General features: G+C 48.9%; 2 protein-coding genes across 9 annotated transcripts; one reads left to right on the plus strand and one right to left on the minus strand.

The window, feature by feature from the left end:
• Window positions 1-1,177: 1,177 nt before the first annotated feature.
• Csrnp2 (cysteine and serine rich nuclear protein 2) lies at window positions 1,178-10,395 on the plus strand. Of its 2 annotated transcripts, XM_059247922.1 has the most exons (5): window positions 1,178-1,809; window positions 2,945-3,177; window positions 4,089-4,348; window positions 7,323-7,619; window positions 9,420-10,395. In XM_059247922.1, exons 2-5 carry the CDS (start codon window positions 3,027-3,029, stop codon window positions 10,338-10,340), a joined length of 1,629 nt encoding a protein of 542 aa, XP_059103905.1. In that variant the 5' UTR covers window positions 1,178-1,809; window positions 2,945-3,026; the 3' UTR covers window positions 10,341-10,395. The 2 variants fall into 2 exon arrangements, with proteins under 2 accessions (XP_059103905.1, XP_059103904.1); XM_059247921.1 differs by having other exon boundaries at window positions 1,178-3,177.
• On the minus strand, window positions 9,309-23,013 carry Letmd1 (LETM1 domain containing 1). 7 transcript variants are annotated; one of them, XM_059247928.1, is made up of 9 exons: window positions 22,844-23,013; window positions 22,242-22,393; window positions 20,254-20,369; window positions 19,621-19,703; window positions 17,328-17,514; window positions 17,109-17,210; window positions 16,860-17,012; window positions 15,225-15,321; window positions 9,309-9,460 (listed from the first exon to the last, which is right to left on the minus strand). In XM_059247928.1, exons 1-9 carry the CDS (start codon window positions 22,963-22,965, stop codon window positions 9,324-9,326), a joined length of 1,149 nt encoding a protein of 382 aa, XP_059103911.1. In that variant the 5' UTR covers window positions 22,966-23,013; the 3' UTR covers window positions 9,309-9,323. The 7 variants fall into 7 exon arrangements, 6 of the variants coding, with proteins under 6 accessions (XP_059103911.1, XP_059103908.1, XP_059103906.1 ...); XM_059247925.1 differs by lacking the exon at window positions 9,309-9,460 and adding an exon at window positions 13,004-14,367 and having other exon boundaries at window positions 15,225-15,274; XM_059247923.1 differs by lacking the exon at window positions 9,309-9,460 and adding an exon at window positions 13,004-14,367.
• Window positions 23,014-23,769: the final 756 nt, after the last annotated feature.

Genomic DNA, 23,769 nt, shown 5'->3' on the forward strand with positions numbered 1-23,769 from the left:
CATGAAAGGGTTTTTGTTTATTTTGTGGTGCTGGGAATTGAAACCAGGGAAGGCTTCAAGCGTGGTAGGCAACCACTGTACCACTGAGCTACATCCCCAGCCCTTTAATGGAATAGGTCATATAGGTCAGTGTACACATTACTGACACGTGTAGACCCGATTATTGACAGCTTACGGAAATTACTTTTCTTACGTTTTGACGGCTTCCCCCCACCCTTCCTTTCCTACCTACCTCTGTCATTGCCCAAAACCACAAGCCCAGAAGTCACAAGATGTGAACGAAGAGGCTTAGAGCAAGCAGCCAGCATCGCCACACTCAAGGGCACAAAGTAGCCCTGACCAGAGGGTTCTCTTGAGGGCAGCTGAGTCAAGATAAGGGGGAATTTTAGTAATAAAGATGGCTTTGGCCCAGATCCAAGTTCATGTGAGACTTAAAGAGTAATAGTCAGAGGAAACCCACACGCCCGGAAGCAGAGGATCCTGAGGAGAGAGCAGAGTGCACATTTGCTTCCAATCACAAATCCCTGAGTGCTTCCAGGCTGAGGAACAGCCATTTTTCTAGAAGTATTAACTGGAGCTCAGTTGAATACTTCTAGAAGGGGCACTTAAGCCTTTTCCAAGAAAACAGGTTTTCTGCTCGGTGTTGGTTTCTCCAGTGGTTGAGAAGGCACTGGTGGTGTGAACCCAGCAGACAACAGTCTCCTTTTCCTCTATAGTAGCCACATGAGTATTTAGTGACAAAGGTGTCCCCCCCCCCCCCTGCCCGCCATGCTCCTTCACCCAGAATAGAATGGAATGAGACATTTGTTAGCTGAAAGGCATCATCTTTAACCCAGCTAAAATCCTAACCCACACAAAGCCCCTTCACTCCTGATGTTTGTCATTTCTAAGGAGGTGACCTGTGGTCAGACCCAAGGGTCACAGCTGACACCTTAGACTCACTGGATTCTTTAAAAAAAAACTTTTCGGATTTATTTTATGTGAATAGGCATTTTTATCTGCATATGTGTCTGCATACCACTGTGTGCTTGGTGCCTGAGGAGGCCAGAAGGGGGTTTCGGACTCCCTGAAACTGGAGTTAGAGGGCTGGATGCTGGAACCGAACCCAGATCTTTTGGAAGGGCAGCCAGCACTCTACTGCTGACTGCCAGCCATATATATATATAAAGACAGTTTCTATGTGGCTCTGGCTGTCCTAGAATTCACTATTGGACTAGACTGGCCTCAGACTCAGAGATCCACTTGCCTATGCTTCTGAATGCTGAGATTAAGGTGTGTGCCACCATGCCCTTGATTATAATTCTTTTTTGTTTGTTTTGTTTTTCAAGAGAGGGTTTCTCTGTGTAACAGCCCTGGCTGTCCTGGAACCCTCTAGGCTGGCCTCACTCACAGAGATCTGTCTGCCTCTCCCTCCAAGTGCTGGGATTAAAGGTGTTCACCACCACTCCCAGCTCCTTGATTATAATTCTTAACAAGCTCTTGATTTGAATTTTTCTTCTTAGCCAAACTTACTTAAGGGATGTGCTTGTCTGAAAACTATGAAGGCAAAGGTGCTTCGGTTCATCTTGTGACTGGAATGCAGAATTTTTATATGATCTGAGTAGGTATTTTAGGAAATCCCTAAAGCACGCACCAGGTCTGGTTAACTTTGTAGAGCTGATCTAAATTGCTACTAAAGATGTCGTCCAGAAAACCAGGACTGTAGCGGATCTCTCTTGTCTCCACAGTGAATTCTGGGTAGCTGCTCTGCAGGAATGCAGCCATGTCTCCTGGGCAGTGCTGTTAATCCTGCTGTACAGTTAGCAACCAGTGAGATCATAGTGTGGGAAGTGTCTTACCTCGTCACATGTGGGTTTGGCTCTGACAGCATTTCTCCTGTGCAGATCCATGTCCTTTCGGAACGTAAGTCCAAAGAAAGATGGAGAGAGACCTGGGCCTGATTGTGTTGGTGTAGCCAGGACTAATTGTCACTTCTTTTTCTGTTTTCCTTGATGGTTTCTTTTCAGAGGCCAGAGACTGTAAAGCTCTATTTCCTTCTTTGCAGAGGGAATGATGAGAGACCAGTATAAGATTGAGAACAATTCTGGTCTTTGTTTCATTTATGGGGATGGGATAAAACCCGGGGCCTTGTGTATACTAGGCAAGCACTCTGCCACTGAGCTACACCCACAGCCTCACTTTCTGGGTGTTGAAGCCAGTGCAGATTCTAATCTTGCTCCTTCCTTTAGTACTAAATTTGCCCTTTCTGGGAGCCTGGTGAGACACTTCACACTTGCGAAGATCTGGGTCAAGGGTTTTCCTGACTGCCAATGTCCTTCAACATTGAGAGCCTGGAGCAGAATTTCCCAAAGTGTGTTCCAGGGATTATCTGCCCCTAACATACTTTGGAAACAGTGGGTTCAATAATCAGGTTGTGAAACGCTGCATAGTTTTCCTCCAGCCTTTACCATGAGTGCTCATAAGTATATTAAAAACCCCTAAGAGGTTCTGCCATGAGTGGTTTTCTAAACTATTTTAACAGGAGTCCTATTTTCATTTTAAAAAGCTATTAATATCCATGGAACTAGTGTATTTAAGATATACGCTTGGGGAAATGCCAGACTACGTTATCACTGGGCTAAATACTTGGGTCTGACTTTGGTTTAGGCACAGGCTCTGCCGTCTTTGATCTAGTCCCCCAGTGATCCTGGGAGTGCCCTCCTGTGTGATCTGAAGAAAGTGAATGGCAGCCTGGGTCAGTGACTCCTGTGGCCAGCAGGATGGGAAGTGAGTAAGAACGCTGGCCAGAGTCAGCAGAGAAACGACCTGGTCCTGAGAAGGCAGACTAGTGCCAGGCCAGGTGCGGAGCTGCTTCTTCCTCTTCAGTTAGAGCCATGTGTTTACAGATGAGGCGGGTCCGTCTCGCTCGGGACAGCAGTGCTGACTCTTCTTCTCCCCTGGGCAGAATCCTAATGCTCCTGGCTAGCTGGTGGTGAGCAGCTTTGGGGCCATCGTGGTTGGCTCCCCAAGGAAGCCTTTTGAAGCCAATGGATGCATTCTCAGGCTCGGGGCTCAAGAGGAAATTTGACGATGTGGATGTGGGCTCCTCAGTTTCCAACTCAGATGATGAGGTCTCCAGCAGTGACAGTGCGGACAGCTGTGACAGCGTCAACCCTCCCACGACTGCCAGCTTCACACGTGAGTGAGCCGCTCCCTGCCCACCCGTGCTCCCCAGAGAGCCCCTGCAGCCTGAGACCGCGTCTCTCCATCCCGGGATCTGCCCTGTCCATAGCGTGGCCTTGGTTTTTGGAAACCTCACTGCATACAACGTTCAGCGAAGGCTGAAGTCTGATTCACTCCACTTGGGTTGTGGTTTGGGGTGCCCGGCATGGGTGGGATGTGATGAGAAAGGAGGACCTCAGAGGACTTGTCCAGAGGTTCAAGAAACTGACTGGAGTAGGAGTAGATGTTTGCTTTGGACCCTGGGCACCTCCAGATCTCTTCATTCCTGTTGTCTCGATCCCATTGATCTCCAAGGGTTTGAACCCTGAAAAGAAAGCCCTGAGGGGTACTGTTGGTTCAATCCAGAGCACGCCTGACAGCTTTTCCAGTGGCACCTAGCCTGGGCACAGTGGCATCTCCCAAAGAGCCTGAAATATTTATCATCAGGCCTGTTCGCGAAGATCCCACTGTAGAATACTGTCCAGTTGAATTTTCTGGGGTGGAAATGTTCCTCGTCAGCATGGTCCACTGGTAGTTCTTGGTCACATGTGGCTACTGAAATACAAACTGAAGAGCTGAATTTTTAAAATTGAGTTTTAATTAGTTTAAACTATTACATGGCCCTTTTCTTTTCTTCTAAAAAGAATACCTAGTGCTCCCCAGTTGCTGTCTAAAAATAGACTTTGTGGCCATCCTTTAGATGAGGTCAGGCTGGAGGCAGTGCTATGAACCAGCCGAGGCTGAAGGCGCTTTCCAGTCTTGCGTATGACTTAAGACTTGGAAATAGTCTCACATTTAGGAACGAGTTAAGAGCCTAGATGAATAAGAGCAGGCGAGAGCCCTGAGCAAGCCATCTTGGGATCAAGACCCATGTGTTCCGTTCACAGCCACATCCATCCTGAAGCGGCAGAAGCAACTGCGGAGGAAGAATGTCCGCTTTGACCAAGTGACTGTATACTACTTTGCCCGGCGCCAGGGTTTCACCAGTGTGCCCAGCCAAGGTGGGAGTTCTTTGGGAATGGCCCAGCGCCATAACTCTGTACGCAGCTACACCCTTTGTGAGTTCGCACAGGAACAGGAGGTGAACCATAGAGAGATTCTTCGTGAGCACCTGAAGGAGGAGAAGCTTCATGCCAAGAAAATGAAGGTGACTATGGGGCCTGGGGCCTGGGGCCTGGTGCTTCCTGCATGCTGAGACCAAGAGGGAACCCCACTGTGCCCAGTGATGGCATTTATTCAGAGAGTGCTATTTCTCTTTCTAATGAGACGTCTCATCCTTTCAGTCGGATCTTAGTTTGTGTCTCCTGTCATCTCTGGTGGCACTGCCAACCAGAGACACAAGACTGCTTCCCCTGCCTGTGATGTCCCTTCTTCCTGTCACAGGGAAGCTTCTCTGGTGTCACGTGAACACCTGAAACTTCTCAGGCCTGTCACCAAGATGGCACAGACTTCAGTTTGTCAGTGATTGTCCTCATCCTCATGAGCAGAGCAGAACAGGTTTCAGATCTTTCACATTCTCTGAAGGTCCACTACCCTCTGACTCCACATCATCACCCCAAAGACTGACACTGTCTCCTTGGTGCAGAGAGTAGCATGATTTCATAGTTAGATTCATAGACTAGAACACCAGGGTACTGGAGAGGTGGCTCAGCACTTAAGAGCATTGTTACTCTTTCAGAGGATCTGGTTTGGTCTCCAGCACCACATGGTGGTTCCTATGGCGAGATTGGAGCTTGTTATGTAGACCAGCTAGCTTCAGGTCACTGATATCTGCCTCCCTCTGTCTCCCAAGTGCTGGTGTTAAAGGCCACCACCAGATATGGCCAAATAAATCATTTTTTTTTTAAAGTACTGCAGCTACTGCCCTCTGCTGACGGCACCAGCAGACCCTCCCTAGACACCTGTGTGTCTGCCTTAGCATGTTGCCGCTCCATGTCAGAGATGCCATAAGTCCTTCCATGTTCCCAGAGAAGAGGGCATAGCTCAGTGGTAGAGCACTCACCTAGTGTGTGTGAAGCCTCGGGTTCTATCCCCAGTTCAGGAGACAGGAGAATATGAGTGAGAGTGAATGGGTGTGAATGAGAATTCATTTCTGGGCCCAAAGCATGGGGTGGCTACATGACTTCCAGGGGTGTAGACAACACTGAACAGGCTGTGGTGGCCAAGGGTACAGACTAACTAGGTCTCACCAGTTTGCAAGCTCTCAGCTTGTTCCTAAGGCCTTACACCTGTTCCTGTAATGACAATGACATTCAGCCTTCCCTTTCTTCTGAGGAATTCTGTCACTGACCCTGTCACCTTTCTGTTGCTATAGCAACAGCTAGACAAACATTCTTCTCAGTTGCGGTGAAGGTTCCCTTTCCTCTAAGACAGACGCTGGCCTCCTCCCCGGGAAGGTTTTCCTGTCTTTAGCACCTATAAGGACACAGTCTTGAAGTAGCATACATACTGTGTCTCTCGTGTGCCCTTTAATATTTCTTTTCCTTTGGGGCTATTCCAGTGAACTGTTAGAACTCTGTAACCTTCATTACATACAATTTTCTAATATTTCAGTTTTGTTTTATCCATATGGGATTCATTATTGTAAGTAGTTTGAGTTGGGTGGTGGTTGTTTTTGTCTGTTTTTGTTTTGGGGGTGGAGCTCATGGAGTCCATGCTGGCCTTGAACTTGCTGTGGGTCAGGGCATAGCTCTGAGCTTTTTTCCTCTTGCCTCTATCACTTCCATGAGCCACCACACCTGGCCTCGACTTTCTTTCCTCAAGCGTATCTCGTTGTGCCAGCACTGTTTAATGACTAGAAGGCTGCATGGCTCTGAGATACCCCGTCTGTGAGATCGGAATTCCCCTGCTTGCTTCTCTGGTCGCTTTGCTTTGACACCAGCAGGGGTGCTGGGGATGAGCCAGATCTGTGACACAAACCAATAGGAACAACCCTAAGGCCTACAGAAAGGAACCTGGCAGCTGCTTGCCTGGTACAGAGGTAATAGACGAGAAGCCTGAGTGGGGTTCTCAGCTCCTCCGTTCCCCCACGAGCAGTGAGGTGCGGGCTTACTGTGCTGCACCATTGCATCACACCTCCCACAGGAGTCCCTCTCCCAGCACTGCTCTGGTAGTCTGATGAAATAAACCAAAGACTCCAGCGACTGGGCTTTCAGCCTGCTAGCAGCTTCCAGGGCCCCAGGGGTGGGGCCTCATTTTCTTTACTTAGATCCTCTAGTGAGTTTAGAGCTCATTCGGCCAGAAATGGTCTCCACCTGTCCTTCCACAGAGTCCTGCCCTGGCTTTCTGTCCACCTCAGTGCAGAAAACCCAGATTTCTGCCTGTAGATAGCACACACAATGTTACTTACACTGCCCTACCTCACAGAGTTTTTCTTTGAAGTAAGGTAAACCAGGATTAGAAGGAAGAAAATACATCTCTTCTAGGCTCTGTTGGAAGAGCTTTGATAGTGGTTAATAGTGGGCTGCCCACTCCCTTAACAGTACAATGAAGTTCTTCTGAGTACTCGGGTAATTATTTACACTATGGAGATTCAGTTCATTGACAAACGCCCTGGAAGCTGGTGCTATACTCTAGTATGCCCTTTTTCTCTGAAGGTAGTTTGGGTTCTCCACGGTTCAAGTTGAGGGTGTTTTACAAGGTTACCAGTGTTGCTGAGGACACCCAGCCACTGATACAGTTATAATGCAGGTAACAGTCTAGAAATGGAGGAATGTTTGCCACCCTCTGGACAGGATCTTGCTGTGTTGCTCATGCCTCAGCCTCAGCTTCCTGAGTAGCTGGAGTCACAGCTGTGCTGCCAGACCTGGCAGAGACCTGTCTTTGAGGATGTAGGACTCAGAAAGGTAATGTCTCTGGTTCTGACAGGGTAGTGAGCCAGATAAAGTTTCTGTCCTTCTGCTCTGGTTTTTGATCGCGTCCTGTGCCGCCCAGTATGGCAGCCATTACTTATATTGGCTATTTAAATGTAAAACTAACTAAAATCCAGTTTCTCAGTGTTTTCATGTCTGGTGTTCTGCAGTGGTGTAGGACAGCACAGCCCCTCCAGGCAACAGAGCCGGGGATGTCCTGGTCACTGCGTTGCTGATGCTCCAAAGCTGACCCTTCCTGTCTCTTGGCAGCTGACCAAGAATGGGACAGTGGAGTCAGTGGAGGCTGATGGCTTGACACTGGATGACGTTTCCGATGAAGATATCGATGTGGAAAACGTGGAGGTGGATGATTACTTCTTCCTCCAACCCCTGCCCACCAAGAGGCGACGGGCCCTGCTGAGGGCCTCCGGGGTCCACCGGATTGATGCCGAAGAGAAGCAAGAACTGAGAGCCATCCGCCTGTCTCGGGAAGAGTGTGGTTGTGACTGTCGGCTCTACTGTGACCCAGAAGCATGTGCCTGTAGCCAGGCTGGGATTAAATGCCAGGTCAGTCAGATTTGGCCTGAGATGGTATATATCTACACCAAGACTGGGGGTGTGGTGGGGTGCCAGTGAAGAAAGAAAGCTTCCAATCCAGGGATGGCGGTCCTGTGGCTGAGACTATGCTCCAGCTCCACAGCCTCCCAAAGACAACAAGCAGGGCAGGATTCTTAGACTGTGGAGGTGCCCATTATCTTCTGATGTATGCCTCAGAGGTGATAGCAGCTGGCAGCAAAGGAGAGAACGGGCTTGCATCTGCCATTCACTAAGTGTTCCTTAAGTAGTGATTCTGAAGGAAACAGAAATGAGGTAGCCCAGGGATTCTCTGGTTTTTTATTTTGCTTTTTCGAGACAGGGTTTCTCTGTGTAGCCCTGGCTGGCCTAGAACTCACTCTGTAGCCCAGGCTGGCCTCGAACTCAGAGAGATCCACCTACCTCTGCCTCCCGAGTGCTGGGGTTAAAGGCGAGCACCACCACCACCCAGCTCAGCCTATGGATTCTTACCTGCACACAGCATCTCTTTCCAATTTTGTGAAAATCAAAGTAGCGTTGAGATTCTCTAATTCAGGACCAGACCTGAGCTGGCAAAACTTAATCCTTAAGTATCTTCTTGGCATTCTAAGAGATTGTCTGAATTCCCGTTTTCCTGGAAACTATGTTGTCCTACACCACTGCGGAATGCCAGACATGCAAAGACTGAGAAACTGGATTTTAGTTAGTTTTACATTTAAATAGCCAAAATAAGTACTACCCCAAACAGGGACACACGGAACTTCACGCTAAGGGCACGGGTGTTGAGCACTGGGGTTGAGACCTTTAACTCTTTGCCGTGGCTTTATTTAGCAACAAAGGTCTCACAAAGTATTTCTTTCCAGACTGCAGTCCCGTGATGAGTCATTTATTCACAAACCTGAGAATAGTCTTATGAACTGGTGGGACTGGATAAAGATTCTTTGGGGTCTAGAGATTTCAATAAGCTGATATTACAGGACATGTTTTATTGTCTGCTCTATAATTCTGAGTTTTATTTTGGGGTATTAAGGGGAGATAAAGAGGCAGAAAGCATCTCCTTTCTAGTTTTCTTCTTTAAAACTGTGTAGCCCAGGCTGGCCTCAAATTCACAGCGATTTACCTGCCTCTGCCTCCCCAGTGTTGGGATTTAAAGGCGTGTGCCACCATGCCAGCACATCTCCTTTCTAGATAGCCCTGGCTGGAAGTAAATTACCTTGGTCACTGCTTCAGAACTATACTGGTTAACCTCGGGGAGAAGCAGGTGGTGAGGAGCTGGTCACAGTGTGAACCTTCACTTTAGCCCTCAGCACTAAGGCACCTCTGTTTAGTTTCCCTAGAGTGTATTGCATTGACGTAGCAAGATCTCCACTCCCTTACCACGCCTGTCACTGCAGAAGGCTTGGGCCCAGCCTTTTATTGTCCCGTGAACCAGGTAAGTTCCGGAAGTCCCTGAGGCACAGCACTCTCTTCTACTCTGAGATGTCAGCATTCAGAGGTAGCACTAGACTGGCTAACTGGAAGGAGCCTTTGATGGGATTTTGTCTTTTTATTTAGAAGAGGAAACAAAGCCCAGGGGAGAAGATAGATGACTCTAGGGTGCCGGCACTAATTAATGGCTGAGCTGAGATGTGGTGGTCTCATAACCACTGCCAAGTGCTCTTAGCTGTGCTGCATGTTACGCTTTGAACTGATCACTGCTCAAATCCCAGCTGCCTGTGTGTGCCAGCTGATGTCACCTGCTCTGCTGTTAGAGCTGTTGGCCTTATCTTGCCACAACTTCCTGTGTTCCCTCAGGTGGATCGAATGTCCTTTCCTTGTGGCTGCTCCAGGGATGGCTGTGGAAACATGGCTGGGCGAATAGAATTTAACCCGATCCGAGTGCGGACTCACTACCTCCACACTATCATGAAGCTGGAGCTAGAGAGCAAACGGCAGGTGAGTCGCCCAGCAGCCTCCGAGGATGAGCCCTTGCCTACTACTGGCTGCAGCCTGTCTGGAGCCCAGAGCTCTGAGACCCAGGACTTCCAGGAGTTCATCGCTGAGAACGAGACCGCAGTGATGCACCTGCAGAGCGCAGAGGAGCTGGAGCGACTCAGGGCACAGGAGGACCCGAGCGGCTCTAGCGCTAGCTTGGACTCGAGCATGGAGAGTCTGGGCGTGTGCATCCTGGAGGAGCCCCTGGCTGTTCCCCAAGAGCTATGTCCAGGCCTGGCCGCCCCCATTCTCATCCAAGCCCAGCTGCCCCCAGGCTCCTCCGTGCTATGCTTTACTGAGAACTCGGAGCACTCGGCTGCCTCCCCGGAGAGCAGTCCACCCTACTTGAACAGCGGTCCTCTGGTGTACTACCAGGTAGAGCAGAGGCCAGTCTTGGGAGGGAAAGGAGAGTCTGGTTCAGAAGAGGGCACAGCCTCCTTCCCCAAGGAGAAAGATCTGAGTGTCTTCTCCCTTCCTGTTACCTCGCTGGTGGCTCGCAGCCCCTCAGACTCAGCTGCCCTCTGTAAACCCGAGGTGGGGAAAACACCCACTGTTGACAAACTATTGCCTGATGACTGCAACCCTAAGGAGCCTGAGAGTGGAGACTTCCACCCCTCTTGGGCTCCCTCAGGCCTGCCCTTCCGAATGGACACTGAAGAAGACTGTGGAGTGCAGAACTCCCAGCAGAGTGAGGACCGGACCCCTGAAGACTCTGCCCTAGAGCTCCCTTTGACAGTGTGACCCGAGACAGACACTGCTCATTCTCTATTTATTATCTAACGCCATTTCAAAACAAGACTGCTGCTCCCAGGTTATTTTATTGAAAATCTTAGGAAAATGGGTAGGAAGGGGTTGTTAGTACATGTATTTTTTGAAAGGGAAAGAGACCAGCCCCACTCAGTTCCCAGTACTGAGCTCTCTGGGCCACCAGAACAAAGATGTCGGTCACACAGTGAGCAGCTGGGTAGCTCAAGTAGCTCTTCTTTATGCATGGGGCCAGAACTAAGGATGTGAGCAGCCAGCTCCCTGCAGGGCTGCTCCTCATCATCCATCTTGGTGTATCAGTCACACTGTTAGAAAGGCCACTCGGCTGAGTCTAAAATGGAGGCCACAGAAGAATCTCTGCTTCTGTACAAAACTCCCATCCTAAAAATTGACCCTGCTTTCTCCCACCTCTTAACTGGGAAATAAGTTAATTTTCAATATGTTTGGTGTTTCCTGACCTGCTCTGCAAACGGGATTCCTGGTCTGTAACTTGAATTCTCTTTCATATGTTCTTAGGTTCTAGAGTTAAACATCTCTGCCTTTTCCCCATCTTTTCTCCTTAAAAGAAAAAAATCCAGGTTGGATATGGATATGGTACAGAGCATAAGTTATTAGGTAGGACATTCTGGAAGATGACTGTGTGCTTGCTTTCTCACCTAGTACACACACACACACACACAGACACACACACACACACTCACTCCTTTCAGGAGAGCTTGGCTCTAAATGGAATATAAAGTGTAGTACAAGGTCATCAGCTAGTTAGGATTCTCTTTCTCTATACGTACCCTTGTGGTCCTTGGTTATCTAGGGTTAGAGAGCTCTTTGAATGTTACAGTTCAGTCCCAAGAACTTCAGGTTTTATTGGACCCTCCCATCTTGGAGATTTATGAAAACAAAGTCAAACTGATTCTTAGTATGTGACTTAGGACTCCCAGATTCCAAAAGTTTCAAGATCTGATTATAATCTGGAATCTATAGACTGGGACTCAGACTCAGCACTCACCTCAGTCAGAGTCCTTACTCCTCTCCTGTCTTAGGTAAAGTGCCCGGATCCCCATTCAGCACTGACTTCTTTATTGGCAATGTTCCCTCTGCCTCCTGGTTAAATGGAGGTGGTAGGAGCCAAACACAGTTTTCCTCTATCATTCTTTACTAACCAGGAAAGAAAAACAAAACTTACTTTGATTTTTTTGAGACAGGGTCTTGCTAAATAACCCTGGCTGGCCTGGAACTTACCATGTAGCCCAGGCTGGCCCTCAACCTGCGGCAGTCCTCCTCCTGGTCATGCATCCCGATTGCTGGGTTTGAGGTGCACACCACTTCACTCAGCGGTATTTATTTATGTGGGATAAAAAGGCCCTGGTGTCGTAGAGTGAACTTGAATGTGGGTGGCAGCAGAAACACCTCTAACTCTCCGACCCTAAGCCTGGAGCTCCCTGTATTTGATACAGATCCTGATTTTTACCCATTCTGCCACTGCTATTCATTTCTGGGTTTGCTTGGTTTTATTGTTGGAGTTCTTAAGGAAGTACCTAGCTCTCTCCAGCCTCACAAGAGTTACCTTAAGTACCAGAGGCCAACATCCTCTCACCCTCAGCTAGAACTCTCAAACTCAAAACCAAAGCTAAACTGAGACGTTTACTGGTGGAGAGAAGAATCTTTGAAGGTTTGCTGGAAAGGATCAAGACTCCACCTCTGAGCCCCGGACTTGGGTAGTCATTAAGAAACATACTAGTCATTGTCACAAAGACCAGCCAACCCCAAGATCCTTGGTATTTCTGTATAACTCTAGTTTCTTATTCCTCTTCATTAATTCCATGTTCTCATTCAAACTGACCCCAAACTTCTGAGTGCTAACTATTTAGCATTGACGAATGTCAAGGACCTTTTCTACAACTGAGTCCATCAGATTTCTGGTGCTAACTGAGTTGGACAGAAATGATAGTTCCTGGTTGCTAGGAAGGCCAGGCCTCTGGTCACAGAAGCAGGACCGGTCCCCTCAGGCAGGCCTAGGTGAGCTGTGGCTCTTCACCACAGCTCTTGTGTGCACTATGCTGTCTCCTGCATACTGTGCACATGACTGTGCACAGGTCATGTTCTCAGTGTGAACCCAAAGCTTGTCTGGCTCTCTGAAAACAACTTCTCCCTCTAGGTTCTTTACATTGTAATAATGCTGTATTTAAAGAGAATATTTAAATGTAATATTAAAGAAATATTCAGAAGAATGGTGTGATATTACCTTCACGAGCTACAGTCACTTGTGAACTTCCCTTGCTGTGTCTGTAGGGCTGACTAGGTCAGTTAGGAACTGATGTTGTGGTAGGACTGTTCTGTGAGAGAAACGTAGACTCTTGTGTTTTCGCACCAGAACCTGTCCTGCCTGGATCTCCTTGTGCACCGCTGCAGCCCAGACACCTTTGCCTCTTAGACCTGCTGCCTGCAGTTGTGTTCTTCCTGCTAACGATGGCGCTCTAGTGTGTCTGCGAGATAACATTAAACAGCTCCTTTCAAATTTGCATTCATCCCATCCAAAAACTCTGTTCCAACCAATTACATACCCATTAGTTATGTTACATCAGTCTTATAAAAAGAAGCCTCAGGAAAATGAGTAAAGTGCGTAAGTAATTCCCCAAAACTGGTTTCAGGCAGTCTTTACTTGGTTTAAAAACAGTGCTTCATGCATTTACAGTAAGTTATCATAGATGTACACACAACAGCCAAGCCCAGTTTACTGTCTTGATGTAGATCTGGTCTCCCAGGGCCAGGCAGTAAGGAGTACCTTACACGACTTGATCCATGGCCTAGAGAAGGCAGCCACTGCGGGCTCCAGATGCTTAGTGCAACACGGTGGAGGTAGCAAACACGAAGGAAGGTCCTTAGAGGCTGTGTGACAGACAGCCTGAAAATAAGACACCGGGGGATAGGTGCAGGGGAGGGGCCAGGCATCCGATCCTCTTCCTTTTCACCTCCTTTAGAATGTTCCCATAAATTAAGAATACTAAAGGAAGAGGGTGGACGGTCCAGTTAGTGACATGGAAAGTGCCCCTACTTTTGGTCACATCAAAAAGGACGGGCCAGGCCTAGTGGCTCATGCTATAATCCTAGTACCCAGGAGGCTGTGGCACAGTTTTCAGGATTGCTAGGAATTGAAGGCTAGCCTGGGCTATGTAGTGAAATCCAGGCCAGAGCGAGACTCTGTCTCCAGAACACCAAAATAAAAGGGGCGGGATAAGAAAAGACTGGCAGGGCGTCTGGGTGCAGCCCTGGTGCAGCACCCCAGTCCAAGCAACAGTGTTCTTGGCACCCAAACTCTCCATGGAAAGGGCTGAGTGTCGAGCACTTGGCCAGCTCCTCACATCTCACAGAGCACTGGTGCTTCAGCTTGGATCCCAGCACGAGTTCAAGGCCATCCTCAACATCTCAAGAAAACCAGCAAAAAAACACACTCACGGATATGAAGAGCACGGCAGTGTGACTTGGACCTGTAGCCCCAGCACCCAGAAGCCTGAGGTGGAAGTATCCCTTGAGCACAGAAATTTGAGGCCAGCCTGGGCAACATACTCATCTCAGGGGAAAAAAAAAATAGAAATTTAAAAACAAACCATGGCAGTCATGAATTTTAGGCCAAATGATTCCAACCTGGGCAAAAACTGACTTAATAGGACCTAAACATTTCATCACAATAAAAGTCCAGTACCAGAGGCGCTTGCCAGTTCCAGGTTAGCATGACGGGATGGCACCACACACGTGTGTTTAGTTCAAGCTGTGAGGAATGGCTACAGCTCCCAGATGGGTAGCGTGCTGCGAAGCCTATAAAACCTGCTCTTCTGCCTCCCACACTGAGAGTGTACAGACTGCTGGCGGGTGCCCTTTGGTCCCACACTACTACGTTATGTGACTGCAGGACATCGTCCCTCTCCGTGCTTCACTCAGCGCCTTGTCTCAGGGTAGTTGGTGGAGAGCAGGACCACACTGTGCAGCAGGAGGGACAGCTCGGCCTCTGAAAACATCATCAGGGTTAGTGTGCGGCTAGAACACGGTTTACCTTTAACTGCCTTGAGTACAGAGCTTGACACCGGGTAGAAAGCCAGGGAGGGGAGCCTCATGGGGCCATTCTCTGCGAATCCCTGCTTCACTCCAGCCCCTGCATGTACGCTTTTCTCTGCTCCCAGTATCTATGCACGGCCGCCAGGTCTTGATTCTCACAGGGTGTCAGTCACCTTGTGGTAGAAGTTGGTGCTGTGAGGACATTTCTTAGCTTCGAGACTGTCTCTCACCCAGGACAATCCTGTCCCTTTCCTTAGCACCCCAGGCTCAGGAACAACTGGCAGTATCTAGAGATACCTTTTGTTTGGCACCCTAGAGACAAAGGGCTGTGACTGCCATGGGATGCGTACAGGCAATTGTTAAATAGACTTGTTAAATACCTTGTTGTGCATGAGAAGCCCCCTAAACAAAATGCCAATAGTGCCCAGGCTATGAAGCTCTGCCTCAGAGCAGCAAGCAGTCCTTTTGTCTTACACAGTCTGTGCTATAATAGGCACTTGAGTTTGTGCCTGTTCAATTACAAAATAAATATATGACAGAGAAAAGCTTCATGATACTCAGCACGTAATCCCAGAATAAAGTAGAAAAATGAGTGGGTATGGTAGTGCACTGCGTATAATCCCAGCATTCAGGAGGAGAGGCAGGAGGATAGCTCCAAGTTCAAAGCCAATCTGGTACATACTGAGTTCCAAACCAGCCAGAGCTACACAGGGAGAGCCTGGTTTGGGGTTGTTTGGTTTTTATTGTTGTTGTTTAGTTTGTTTTCTAAAGCTCAGATTTCAGTAGCACATCCACAGAGGTTTGCCTTACCTTTTAGGCTGCAGGAAACCTGCAACCACTCTCCTAACCAAGTCCGACACCTGTCATCAGCAATATGGGTAGAATTCAAGCCACGAAGATAGCAAGCCTGTACCACTCAGAAGAGAAACATCCTTAATAATCATAGAATGCCACAGAGACAGAAAGCCACAAGTGATTGGACCTTTTGAGTAAGTTGCAACCTCATTCCCATAAGAAACCTTCACCATGTTGCTGGGTGGTGGCACACACATGTCTTTAATCCCAGCACTTGGGAGGCAGAAGCAGATGGATTTCTTGAGTTTGAGGCCGGCCTAGGCTACAGAGCAAATTCCAGGACAGCTAGGCTACACAAAGATATCCTGTGTCAGAAGAAAGAAAGAAAGAAAGAAAGAAAGAAAGAAAGAAAGAAGGGAGGGAGGGAGGGAGGGAGGGAGGGAGGGAGGGAGGGAGGGAGGGAGGGAGAAAGGAAGGGAGGAAGGAAGGAAGGAAGGAAGGAAGGAAGGAAGGAAGGAAGGAAGGAAGGAAGGAAGGAAGAAAAAAAAAAAGAAAAGAAAAGAAACCTTCACCATGCAATGTAAACTACAGATGTAACCAAACAGGCCTATCACCACATGTCCTGTCATGGCCCACGTGTTGAAGGCTTTGTGCCAGGTTAAAAACATGCCCCTGCTAGAGTGCTCCTGCAGCATGCTCAAGGCCCACAGGACACATCACAGTAAAAGCCTAGTACTGGAGACCAAGGCTTCAGCTCACAATGGAAGTCGGGGTCTGACTTCCTCTGGGCTACTGGAGGCAGGTGGTGGGAACGAAAAGATGAAGCCTGGAGAGGTCTGAGTCAATGAGCGCATGTCCTTGAAGGGCACTGCGCGATACCAGCCTTCCTCTTCCTGTCCCTTACCACCCCACGCCAGGACATGAACAGCTTTGCTCCATCTCATAGTCCCAAGATGCACTGCTTCACGGCACCAAAACCAGTGGGGCCGACTGCTCAGGACCCAACCCTCCAAAACTGTGAGCCAAAAACAAAAAATACCACCTTCCCTCTTTTAAGTGGATAAGCTCAAGTATTTGTTACAATGGGAAACTGACTGATACATCTATATAATCTAAAATAACAGGCTTAAAATACACTGCCCTTCAATTTGTTCTAAACAGGTTGTCCTGGCACTCCTCCCAAGTGCTAGGGTCACAAGCTTGTTCATCATACCCTGCCCAGGGGCCTTGCTTTTCTTATCTTTTTTTTTAAACTCATTCCCACTAGTTATGTACATTAAGGAAAAAAAAATCCATAGAAATAAAATGAAAGAGCTTGGAGCCAGGTTTAGTGACTCTGACTGTAATCCCAACACTTGGGAGACTGAGGCAAGAGGATTACTTTAAGTTTGAGGCCAGCCTGTGCTACATGAGTTCCCGGAGGAGCAGGGTGTCAATATGTCACCATGAGCCTGTGATCTTAGCACTTAGTTCAAGGCCAGCATCATCTACAAAAAGTTTGAGGCCAGCCAGGGCTACATAGTGAGATCCTATATAAAAACCACTAAACAACCCAGAAACAGCTTGAGTTTTGATACAAGCAAGACAAAGAGCCCAGTAAGCTTCGAGCCCACTCTGGGGCACTGCTTGACGCTGCAGTTAACTTCTTACCGATTTCACTTCCTGGGCAGTCAGCTGGCCAATCCCCAGCTTTGCCAGAGCCCTGTCCAGCTGGTGAATCTCAGTGGTAAGACTCTTTAAACGCCATCTCAACAAGGGGGAAGGCAGGTGAGGTGTAAGGAGCATGGCCCGGCTCAAGGCTCTCTGTGACACAGCAGGGTAGGAAGAATGTGAAATGGTTTTACTTTACAGCCTAAAACACAGGGAGCCTGTGGACATAAAAGGCCTTGGCGTGCTCACCATCTGCACAGCCTGGAGTTGATTCAAGCCCAGGGGATGAGTAGAGAAGCACTCTCTGAGAGGCAGGATGTCATGAGCTGTCGGGTGGGTACCGTTCCGCACCTTGTAAGAAGTAAGAAGTGGGTAGATTTTAGAGACCCTGATCAGCTGCTCCTAACCAGCTCTTGTGCACAGCGACCTCCCGGGTCCAGCCGGAGAAAAGCTTGGCTAAAGCAGTACCTTGATGCCCAGGTCTGTCAGATGCCACTGAAGCCTCTCATCGGAAACCAGAGTGCTGGCCCTTTCTAAGTAAGTGATGACTTCTGAGTGGGCCTGCTTCCGGAGACTGTGATAAATATCTAAGAAATCAACTTGTTGTTTGGGGGTCCAGAAATGCTTGACAAGCAGTTGCCTGGGAAACAGGTACCTAAAAGGAAAAAGCATCACCAAGTCACTTTCCAAAAGTGGACTAATCAGGCATCTGGCAGAGACGTGCCTCTCTGCCCAACACTCTCTCTTCTGTGAGTCTCAGCCCACGTCTTGGCACGGTTGCAAGTGGCATTACTGAAATGTGGCTGCAGAGGAAGCCTGGGTGCAGCAGTCAGATAAAATGCCTCCGTTTGAACTAAAGCAGGTAAAGAACATTCTCAGCCTTTAATCCCAGCACTCGGGAGGCAGAGCCAGCCTGGTCTACAGAGTGAGTTCCAGGACAGGCACCAGAACTACACAGAGAAACCCTGTCTCAAAAAACAAAAAAACAAACAAACAAACAAAAAAAAAGAACCTTCTCAGGACAGTTTCATATGGAGCTGGATGCTGTGTGTGATGCTGACAACCTACCCCAGAACAGTCATATGGACACAGCATTAAAAAGGCCATGGATGTGCTCTGTAATTCAGTTACCCACATGTAAGGGAGCTTTTTAAACACGGCTACAAATCCTCTAGTGCTTCTTTCATGGGCAGGCAAGGGTTATTTCCCTCTTTTTTTCCCCCACTCTGGGTGATTAATTCATACAACAGAGCAAAAAAGAGTCGACAACCTCTAAGACTAAGAGATCGAAAGCACAGGTAGGTGTTACGGCACCGGGAGAGAGGCGAACAGACCTTTGTGAGGTCCAAGACAGGCTCCATGGTGAGGCCTTGGGCTTTGACCCACTCATCCCTGGAGCTCCGGCTGTGTCTAAGAAGTGCCACCAAGCAGGGTGCCAGCCTGAAAAGGCTGTCCATCTCCCAGTGTTCTCATCAAAACACCAGACACAGAGTGACCTCATGCCCTCCTCTGGTTCACTCAACAGCTAACTATCACTGTAGAGCCTGTTAACATCACCCAAGTAAGAAAGCCCATCACTCTCCTGAGCCCTATCCAAATACTTGCTTTTTTTTTTTTTTTCCTTTAGTTTTTTGAGACAGGGTTTCTCTGTGTAACAGTCTTGGCTGTTCTGGAACTCACTCTGTAGACCAAGCTGGCCTTGAACTCACAGGAATCGACCTGCCTCTGCCACCCTCCCAACCCACCCCCTACCCCTGGCCAAATACTTTCTTTTAAAGTCTTGTTTTTTTTATTTTATTTTTGATTATGTGCATGTGAATGCAGATGTTCAGAGTCCAGAAGAGGATGTCAGATCCCCTGGAGCTGGAGTTACAGGCAGCTGTGAGCTGCCCAGCATGAGTGTTAGGAAGCAAACTGAGGTCCTCTGGGGTGGGGGGAAGGGGGGTGCGGCATGTATGTGTATGCTCTTAACTGCTCAGCCATCTCGAAGCCCTCTTTCCCTATTCTTGACCCCCAAATCATGAAAAGATTGGTGATTTTCGTCTATTATGTTCTGCAGCTGCCATTGTACAGCAACTGATAGCTGAATCAACATGCAAGGTAACAGCTTAGAAGTGTTTTTTTATTAAAGCCATGATATCAGAATATGAAAAGTATTCTTTTCTGAAAAACTTTCCAAAGTGTTGTTCCTCCTGGAGAGTGAGATGCTGTCTGTGGGGCATGGAGAAAGTATTAAGGTCACTTCACACACCCAGGGCCGCTGAGAGCCACCTGCACCTGACAGGTCACTGAGCAGTTTTTAACAACTTTGGGACAAGAGCTGGAGAGGTTCAGCAGTTAGCACCATTTGCTGTTCTTACAGAGGAGCCAGCTTCAATTCCCAGCACCAATATGACAGCTCACAACCATCTATAACTCCAGTCCAAGGGATCTGACGCCCTCTTCTGCTCCACGGGATCCTGCATGCATGTGGGGCATGCATATAAGCTCACATAACCACAAATACATAAAAGACAAAAAAGTAATTTAAAAATATAAATAAATTTCTTGGCTTGTTTTTGTTTTGTTTGTTTGAGAAAAGGTTTCATGTAGCCCAGGTTAGCCTTGAACTCATTCTATAATCTAGGCTGGCCTTGAACTTCTGATCCTCCTGCCTTTGTCTCCCACGTGCTGAAATTATGTGCCACTACATCAGGCAAGATGATTTTTAATTCTTAAGAAAGATCTATAGTCCCGAGATCTAGTGGTAGTGTGTACTCACATTAGCAGGAAGACCAGGTAGTTGGCAAAGGGCGGGATGGAGATGACGCCTATGAAAAGACACTTGCTGATGTCCCGACGGAACTAGACAGAAGTAAACACGGACACCTAAGTTCCTGATAACATGCACAACCCCTCCATCCCACTCACTGACAGTGAACTTGAAAAAGGACCATGCTTATTTCTGTCTTCTAAATGGTAAGTTCCTGAGGGTAGACCTCTGATGTTAATTTTGTATCCCAAATATTGAGTAGAGGGCCTGACCTTTTATCAAACCCCGCAGTGAACTCTTTCTGACTTGCAGAATGTCTCCTGGACTCCTATCGCAGCTTCCAACTGCCTGTCACATCACTGCCAAACACCTCCGGCTGCCCTGCAGCTCTGTGCAGATCTTTGTATGTTCAAAACCAAACTGGATTTCATTACTCACAAATTCAATCAGAAGATGTGCCAGAAATTCTACATAGCCCTGCTGTGAAGTTCATTCTCAATGAACCCAATCCTGACAAACAGCTGGATGCCTCATGGCAAAGGGAAACATGTGACCAGTGATGAACAAGAAAGGAAAGAAACAAACAGGATCTCAGTTAATTACCTCACCACGAACTTCCGGGCATCTGTCCCTGGCCCATACCTGTCTCAAATGCTCCATCTCCCGGTAAGAAAGTTGATGAAACTTTATATTGTGCTTCCACATATTTGCCTTTATTCTTCTAGCCTTTTTGGCATCAGCCCATAACATCTGTATTCCTGCCCCATCAAAGCGGAGGACAGAACGCGATGTTATCCCAGTTTGAATCTTACCATAGCTTCCTACTGTGTTCACTCCCATGCACACACTGGCCCCTCCCCGGCACTGCTACACAAAAGCCTTCAGCTAGGAAGGCTGAACGCCTGAGACCTCCCCGTCCTTTTCCCCAGCATATTACCCGACCAAACCATGATCTGCCACACAGTGCTCTCCTTTGAGCTCATTACTCACCCCTTCTTTTAAACTCTAGCTCCTTAACCCCAGTGCATCATGGTCAACTATGTGCATTAACTGTTTCCCAGTCAGATTAACTTGCTACTCTCTGGGGCATAATTTGACATACTGCTATGATCTCATTTTGAATCTTCATTCCGTGATAATCCTTCTGTTTATCTAGTTTTTTACAATGCTTCCAGGGCTAGAGAGAGGGCTCAGAGGTGAAAAACACCTACTGGTCTTGCAGAGGATCTAGGTTCGGTTCCCAGTACCCTCATGGTGGTTCACAACTATTCATAATTCATATTTCAGGGGATCTAATGCCTTTTGACCTCTGAGAGCACCAGGCATGAACATGATACATATATACATGCAGCCAAAACAGTCATACAAATAAAATGAATAAAATATTTTAATACTTCCATTTTTATGAGCAAAATGTTACTAAGATTGGCTTCAAATAATACAGACTGTGTGTATTGTGTGTGTGTGTGTGTGTGTGTGTGTGTATATATATATCTGTATGTGTGTGTGTGTGTGTGTGTGTGTGTGTGTGTGTGTGTATGATTAGTGGCCATGAACTACTTTTGAGTTTCTAGTTTCTTGCTTTGTTCTTACAGGATCTTGCTATGTAACTGAAGCTGGCCTGGAACTCCTGACCCTCCTGTCTTGGAATGCTGGGTTGTGGGATTGTAGACATAGACCCACCAGGTCTGGAAAGCCAGCCATTCTCACCTCCACTTTAGATAAAGGTAGGTAATTGTTCAAGTCCATGAAGTTGATAATAATTATAGTAATATTCAGAGTTGACAACATTCTATTTTCTTTTAATTAGTGGATAAAAGTATAGGATATAATAATAGTAATATGGGCACTTACTGTATAGATAACATATTAACATAGATCAGGCCCTGTTCTAAGCACTATAGTTAGATAGGTAGGTAGGTAGATAGATAGATTTAATCTTCACAATTAGGTATGGTGGCTCAGGCTTGAAATCCCAGCACTCAGAAAGTGGAGGCAGGGAGATCAGAAGTTCAAGGTCATCCTCAACTACACAGGAAGTTCAAGGCCAGACTAAGCTACATGACACCCTTTCTAAATAAATAAATAATATTCACAACTATGCAATCCCTAGGTAGGTTCTATTATTTTTGTTTTATAGATGAGAAACCCAAGAGACTGACAATTTAAGTCACTAGGGCAGGTGCACAGTCAATAAGGCACAAACTAGGATTTGAATCATGCATTCCGGTTCCAGAGTGACCAAATGACGGTATAGGTATCACTTCATCGGAACTAGTGGACCTTCATTTTAAATCAAGTATATATAGTGCTATTTCCACTTCAAGTTACCTAAGCTGGCCCATCTGATAAGCATTTAGACCACATTTTCTTAGGATAACAGATAAATCACTGGGGCAGGTCTGCACAGCCACCGTTCCCTCCTCTTGTGAAGGACATGGAAATTACATCCACTCCAGTATTGTCAGAAGTTGTGCATCGTGACATCTTTCTAGATATCTATGAGGTGACAGCTTGTAAGAATTAATGCTCAAACATCCCAACTCACATCCCTGCAGCAGAACCCCGCACGTGATCTCACTGACTGTAACTCTCTAGCTGGTTGGGGGGATTTCTAGTTCAGTGTTTACCTTTCATGAAGACTGTGTATAAGGCATAGAAGCGGGGGAAATGCCGGCCCAAGAAACGATGGTATGATCCATTGATCGCTCTTGTCTTGGTCACCATGTAAGTAACCAAGTTCTTCACGTCCGCCTTTGGAGAAAGATGGAGCTTTGAAGACCTACAAGGAAGATCAAAGAGACTATCTGTGATCTAGCAGGAGCCACTTCGTCCCTGGGGCCCCTTACTGTAACATCAAGTTTCTGAGAACGATTGCCCAAACTCTGGACACCAGAGCTCTTGGGTCTGAGAGAGGCGGCAGGTCGGGCAGGAAAGTGATGAAAACCGTATGAGCATGGAGTGCGCGCAAAGCCCGTGGGGCCAGCGGCGGGCGAGCCAAGGCCCTATGGCAGATGGGCGAGGGAAGCCGAAAGGGGAGCTCAGGGTGCGCGGGAAGAGCAGACAACACGGAGCCGAGAGGGTCGGGGGTCCGCCCGCCTTCGGAAGGGAACCTGTGTGGGAAAACAAAACCCGGCGGGGGGCGGCCAAGGCGCGGGACCCCAGAAGCCGAGGTGGAGCCGCTCCGAGGGCTGCTACGTCAAAAACGCTCTTCTCTCTCCAGGGCCCTCACCGAGGGGCTCGCCACGCGGGGCCCGAGTGACCCAGCTGCAGCCTCCGGGTGACGAAGGGTCCGGGGGCGCCGGCCGAGCCCCACAGAGCAGCCCGAGCCCAGCACACCCTGGACAGCGCCATCTTCACGCCGGGGAAGGGCGCGGAGGGCGGGGTCGCCCCGGGCCAGAGTGCGCCCGCCCCGCCCCGCCCCGCCCCGCAGCGCGCACGCGCCGGACAGGCCGCGGGGCCCCCCCACGTGCGAGCCTGGGGAAGGCGGGGCCGCGCGCGCCACGAGGACCCGGATTGGACACGGCGCCGCTTCCGCCGGCGGGACCGGAAGCGGGCCGTCCCCAGGGAGCGCGGGCCCAGCCCGAGGGAGCTCCGGTTCGTGAGCCCGAGGACGCCGTCTCCTTGAGAGGCCCTCTGCCCTCGTCCGGTCCCCAGGGCCCCGGGGTTGGCAGGCGCTGCCCTTGACCTCTGCGGGCGCCCAGGGCGCCGGGCTCGGCGGTGGCGGGGTGGCCTGTAGACGGGGTGGCTGTGCTGACGGTGGCCGTGCACACGAGGTGGCCATGCAGACCGGTGGCTGTGTAGACGGGGTGGCCCGTGCAGACCGGTGGCCGTGCAGACCGGGTGGCCCGTGCAGACCGGTGGCCGTGCAGACCGGGTGGCCCGTGCAGACCGGTGGCCGTGCAGACCGGTGGCTGTGTAGACGGGGTGGCTGTGTAGACGGGGTGGCCCGTGCAGACCGGTGGCCGTGCAGACCGGGTGGCCCGTGCAGACCGGTGGCCGTGCAGACCGGTGGCTGTGTAGACGGGGTGGCCCGTGCAGACCGGTGGCCGTGCAGACCGGGTGGCCGTGCACACGGGGTGGCCGTGCAGACTGGTGGCTGTGTAGACGGGGTGGCCGTGCAGACCGGTGGCCGTGCACACGGGGTGGCCGTGCACA

Source organism: Peromyscus eremicus, chromosome 20, assembly GCF_949786415.1.
Source record: "Peromyscus eremicus chromosome 20, PerEre_H2_v1, whole genome shotgun sequence".
Classification (NCBI taxonomy): Eukaryota; Metazoa; Chordata; class Mammalia; order Rodentia; family Cricetidae; genus Peromyscus; species Peromyscus eremicus.